Raw genomic sequence first — 6,161 nt, forward strand, 5'->3', positions numbered from 1 at the left:
GAAAAAAAAAAATTTGACCTCTGGACTTTTCTTCACGGCGAAAATGGCTACCGAATGCTATTTTCGTGTGATAATTCTCGATTTTATTATTCATATTATATTTAACTTTATAATGCTATAACTTATTGAAAAGTTTATGGATCCACACAATTTTTTTATGAGAAATAATTTTTTTTAATAAACCCTTTTTCATTCGACATACTTTATCTTAATCGAGATATTAAGGAACCAGCAGATCAAGTAGCTTTTGGAATAAAACACCAATTTTTTTAAAATTAAACACTATCTAAAGATTTGCATCGAAGCGTTTATTTTTGATAGTGATTTTAATCACTGTCAGATATCATTATACTTGATCCAACTATACCACGTCACAACTGTGCCGCGACCCCCCTGTGCTGGGTTTTTTTTTATTTTAAAACGTTAATGGGACAAGAAAACTTCAGATTCAAATTCAGTGGAATAAAATACATAAAAATCATAATCAATCTGAATCCAAAAAATTGTTTTCATCTCAATAATTTCGATTTTTCATGATTTATTGCAATTTTTGTGTTTTTTTGCTATTTTTCAAATTTTGACGACTCAACAGGCTAATTAACGTTCAGATTCAGTTTCAGTAAATTGAAATACATGAAAATCATACTTGATCAGGGTCAACAAAATTTATTTCATCGCTTTGATTGCAGTTTTTTGGTTTTTTTTGCCAATTTTTTGGTTTTTTGCATTTTACTCAAATCTGAAGGGTGACCGGGCCAAACGGACTTCAAATTCGGATTCAACGGATCAAAATACATGTCCGTAGGTGGGTCCGGTCAAAAGTACAGACAACTTTTTTTTTTTGTGTGTGCCGGTGTTATTGATAGTTAAATTTAAAGGTAACGTAGTACTAATTTTTTTCAATGTTTAATTAAATTATAAATCCGAAATAAAATACATTTTTATCATAAAACAGATGCAAAAATGATATTGCTTTTTATGAAAAGTTATTTTTAAAGTTATATTTAGTATTATAATATATATTAACCTTATTGATATTTTATTGAGTTTTTACTAAAAAATTGTAACAATTAATTAAAATTTACCAATTTCCTCAGACTAGAGATGGTATAAGTTACTTGATGGTAACACCAGACAGATGCTTAGTGTTTCCTTCAGTAGATTATGTTCGAAATTTAGTTGTGAAACATAGTTTAAAACGTGATTTACCAGTAGTAATTGATTGTTCACATATTTATGGTGCAGATTTTACTGCTGCAAAGGTAAAGTTAAAATTAAATATATAGAGATTTAGTAAGTAAGGAAACAGGTCAGTCGTTACAAACATTAAGAACAATAAAAACCAGTTTCCTTACTTACTGAACACTCTTTATAAAGATCTTTTATATAAGTTCATTTATTTAAATTCTACTACAATAGATTTCATAAAACTATTTTTTGAAGTGAAAATTCTTTACAGTTTCTGAAAAAAAAAGATAACTGTGCATCACATTCGTCTATAACGTTTGAACGTCACGAACAGATTCTATTGTTTTATTAAGTATACGATCAATATTATATATTTCCATGAACGTTTACGTTCGCCAAAGGGATTTTATTTACGTATTCTATTGTATTTTTGTTTATTTTATTTATATATAAACCTAATATTCTATCAGTTGATTGACTCTAAAAGAAGTTTCACTTTCGCTTGTACTTGTAATACGTACTGATTTTATTTTTACATTGTGAAAACTAAATTAAGTAACAGATTTATATAATCGCATTCATTCGTGTCTAGCAAATGTCGAATAAAAATATTTCCATTCGGGACTCGAAGCCTAAAAAAAAGTCATTCGAATCGCTTATAGTTAATTTTCACCAACAAAATATTTACATCATCTAATTATGTAGTGATAATAAAAATTGAAAATACAAATTAAAATATTAAGTTCTTATTATATATATATATATATATTAGTGAATAATAGAGTAAAGTAGGAGATCCTGTTTATAAATAATAAGGGCGCAGTACAGAAATGCCCAGTAAAATCCTAAATTTCTGTTAAACCATCTTTCTCTGCTGTAATGTATGTTGTGACGCTATTCTGTTTAAATCCCAATTAACATAAATAAAAAAGACGGTAGTACAGTATGGTCGTGGCATAATTGGCACAAGTATAGATGATATCTGATAGTGATTAAAACTACTATCATAAGAAACGCTTCGATGCAAATGTCTAAAAAGTGTTTAATTCTAAGATATTAGAGGATATTTACAAAAGCAACATCAACTCCTATTTCCTTAATTATATCCTGATTAATAGTTCTTTGACTTAAAAATATAATATATGAATAAAATACTAATTATAGTAATTACATTTAGTATGAAATTGATATTCAATAATATAGTATTGTACATTTACGGAGAAATAATAAAGTAGTTGTTACTTTTATGGCAAAGGCGTATTAAAATTGAAGGGTTTGATACAAAACTTTTCATTTGTTGTTAATTATAAATAAACGGTCTACAAGGAATTTTCATCACAGTCAAAAATATACTTTTCTAAACCCAGTTTCCACACAGCCACCGATTATTAGTAAAATTTGTAGCTAAAGATAACATTTTAAATTAGTTGAAAAATTCAAAGTAGCTTTTTTCTTAACTATGAAGAAGTAAAATAATCAAAATAAGTTTAAATTTATATTTAATGTAAGTTAGATCATGTACATTTATAAAATTGCTAGACTCATTATTATGGCATACCTAAGTTATTTTGAAATAAACAAAAAAATTAAAATTTGCAAAAATAGCATGTTTTTAACTACGGCAACCATTTTCACATAGAAGATAAGGTGTGTAGACAAAATTATTTCTTTAACTTATAGTACGTAATATAATCTATAATTTAACATATATTTAAAGGACGCAATATTTTTGGAACAATTTCAAAAATTAAGTTGAAATAGTTGACTATTGTAAAAATTTTGCTATTTTAAATACCTTCCTTAAGTAAATTAAAGGGTCAAATATTTAACAATTTATATCCAATGATACCAAAATACCAAAGGTTTTTATATAAAAAATATTTTAATTCATTCATTTTTCAAAAAGTTTAAAAAATATCGAAATTTACAGATTTTAAAAACCTTAATTTTATAAAATATAGTATAAAATTGATATTTAATATTTTAGCACTGTAATTTTTACGGAAAAATTATAAAGTAATTCTAAACTTAACGTAAATCAGCGTTTGGCGACTATAGTTTTAGTTTTTTAAACTCTTTAAGTAGTAATTTTTAATTTTTAACATTTGTTTTTTACCAAACTCAGGTCATTGAAATACTAACCAAAGATTTTTCCAAAAGAGGTCAACAATTATTTTTTTATAACTTGAAACCTAGTGTTGTAGCAGTTTTTGAAGGCGTTCAACCGAAAGATTTCATTACATACTACCAAAGACACGAATTGGATTTTCTTTTAAAAAAAAGAACGTTAGTATTCAATTATTTATAATATATTTATAAATTATGGACGGTTGACAAGAAAATAGGACAAAGAACGAGTGTAGCAGAGATGAGAAAATTTAGATGGATGAGTGGAGTGACTAGAGAAGGACTAGGATAAGGAACAAAAATATAAGAGGGAGTATAATAGTTGGGCTTGTTATGAGGAGAGAGAAATCGAAAGCTGTAAGAACAACTATAAAAATGGATTTTGAAGGAAGAAGAGGTAAAGGAAGACTAAAAAGAAAATGGAAGTGTGTTAATGAATGCGATATAAGGACGGCTAATATAAGCGTAGATGATGTGGGAAGTCGTTTCAAGTGGGAGTTTAGGATAAGGGTGGCCGACCCCAAGTAGTTGAGGAAAAAGAAGAAGAATTATAAGTATAATTTATTTTAGTTATTGTTTAATTAATTAATTAATTAATTGTTTTTTCAGAAATACATCATCACCGAGTGAAGTTTTCCCAGTATAAATTTGCTTTGCTTAACCTATCTTAATATTAGATTTAACATTCAATTATTTTTTAGATAAAACCATGATAAAATTATCAAATCATTGAATTTTTAAAAATATATTTAACTTTTTGACTGAGAATTCATATTTTTATTAACATATCACAAAACGATTAGAATTTTTTAGTTTTATTTTGTTGTATATTTTATAGTTATTTATTTTAATATCATCTTATTTTTATAAAAAAAAATATTCAAAAAAAAAAAAATGTCCATCATTAATTTATTCAAAAAATGTAATATGTAGTATTTTTTAAATATTTTTTTTTAGAAAAATTAGTAACTTACATCGTGAAGTAATTTTTTTAATTTAAATAATTATTACGAAATTACTTTAAAAATGGTAGCAAATTTTTATTGCTATCATTTTTTAAAAAGTTTTTAAGAGTTCTAAAATAAAAAATTGAATAATACTAAATGTTGGTTTTGAATTTTTGTAAAATGAAGGATACAGGTTGGGAAGTTTTTTAAATTTTGAGGTAAATAAGTTTTTGGAAACTAATTATTATCAATTACCCAAAACAACAACTTTGAATAGTTTGGTTTCAACTTGGTTTATATCAATTTAAATATTCTGTATTTTAAAAAAGTCATATGAAACCAAAATTATAAATTGAAAAGTAATTTTTCTTATTTTTATAAGTAACCTTCATTATTTTTTGAAAATACATTATTAGTAATTTTTTTTTTTAATTTATAACTATGAACCAAGTATATAATCATACAAACTGTTAATAATTTTATTTTCATGTTTCGTTGAAGTTACCATAATTTTTATGTTATTTGTTGTAGATAAGTAATTATTTCTAATGTGTTTATAATATTGCAATTATACATAAATAATTTTTCAAACCATTTGTTTTAAATAAATTACCTAAATTCAGTAATTTACTATGATAAAATTTTTTAAAAAGTCAATTTTTAATTAAACAATGTGATTCATTTTCATTTAATGCTTAATTAATTCAAAAATAATAATAATATTGGTAATTTTTTTTTAATTTTTTTTAGGTACATATATTTTCAATTTATAAAGAAATAAGTAGTTTGTATACTCATTCCTTTTACCTTATATGAGTGTCACCTTTATTTTTTCAAATGCGAACATGCATAATTAAGTAATCTATTATATAGAAAATTATGTAATTATATAACACCGTCGTGTTCTTAATTTATGTTCAATCATCACACTAAAATGTTAATAACTTTTGAAATAGTGTCTAAATTTATTATTGACAATTCATTATCTTATTAAGACCATTTTATCTATTAAATAACCTAATTAATTATGTTGTTATTCGAACAAATATAGTATATTAGGATCAGTGGTGTAGTCCTAAAAATGTTTATGGGTATACGCCTATATAATGAATAGAGAATAACGTGGGGGGCTCTGCCCCCCACACCCCCCATTGCACTTTATATTTTCTACATACAATATTTCACATTATCAACAGTGATATAGTCGTAATTTGATCAATAGATAAGTTAAAAACCTAAATGAGGAAACGTGGGGAATTTCACCCCCACACTACTTTTCAAAGGCCTTAACTATAACATAGTTTTGGGGGACGGAATACAAATATTGTGATGTTTTAACTGTATATGTATTTTCTAATTATTACATAATGCAACTAAAACCCCTACCCTCCCAGTTGCTCCTTCCAACTTCCAAACTATTACTCGAATATTTTTACTGACACTTTTAAGTTCTTACATAAATTAAATGTCATAGTCATACAATCGATAAGTGTATTATTAGATACTGTTATATTTTTTATAAATAAACAATAAACTTTATGCAGTAATAAAATAATCTTACAATCATTGTTTTCAAATCGTTAAAACATAAATGAAATAAACGTGAATAGGTACATGTTAGTACTATCTTAATTCATTATAGGTAATATATTAAATACTAGATTGGTTGGTAAACGGTTTATTACGGAAAAATACAAATTACCAATTTCAACAGCTATAGGTTAACCCAATAACTNTAAATTTATACAGAGGAATAGTGTTGTCATCGTGTGATGAGCGCGGCGTGGGGTGGGGTGAATGCGTTATGACAGTTTAGTCTAGACGACGGAATATGCGATAACGCGTGGCGTTTGGAGAGTTACATACATACATACATACATACATACATACATACATACA

General features: G+C 25.6%; 2 protein-coding genes across 4 annotated transcripts in view; one reads left to right on the plus strand and one right to left on the minus strand.

Annotated features, from left to right (window-relative positions):
• Positions 1-4,351, plus strand: part of LOC126905345 (sodium-independent sulfate anion transporter-like) — a 26,924-nt gene extending 22,573 nt beyond the window's left edge. For 2 of the 3 annotated variants that reach the window (XM_050684966.1, XM_050684965.1), the window contains 3 exons: positions 1,098-1,262; positions 3,314-3,474; positions 3,925-4,351. In XM_050684966.1, coding sequence (XP_050540923.1) covers positions 1,098-1,262; positions 3,314-3,474; positions 3,925-3,961 — 363 coding nt within the window. In that variant the 3' untranslated portion in view covers positions 3,962-4,351. The remainder of the gene's footprint in view (positions 1-1,097; positions 1,263-3,313; positions 3,475-3,924) is intronic. The other variant, XM_050684967.1, reaches the window with a different exon arrangement.
• Positions 1-6,161, minus strand: part of LOC126905363 (tuberin-like) — a 32,752-nt gene that overhangs the window by 16,341 nt on the left and 10,250 nt on the right. The gene's annotated exons all lie outside the window — the stretch shown is intronic.

This window comes from Daktulosphaira vitifoliae, unplaced genomic scaffold (genome assembly GCF_025091365.1).
Source record: "Daktulosphaira vitifoliae isolate Bord-2020 unplaced genomic scaffold, ASM2509136v1 Scaffold_4, whole genome shotgun sequence".
Classification (NCBI taxonomy): Eukaryota; Metazoa; Arthropoda; class Insecta; order Hemiptera; family Phylloxeridae; genus Daktulosphaira; species Daktulosphaira vitifoliae.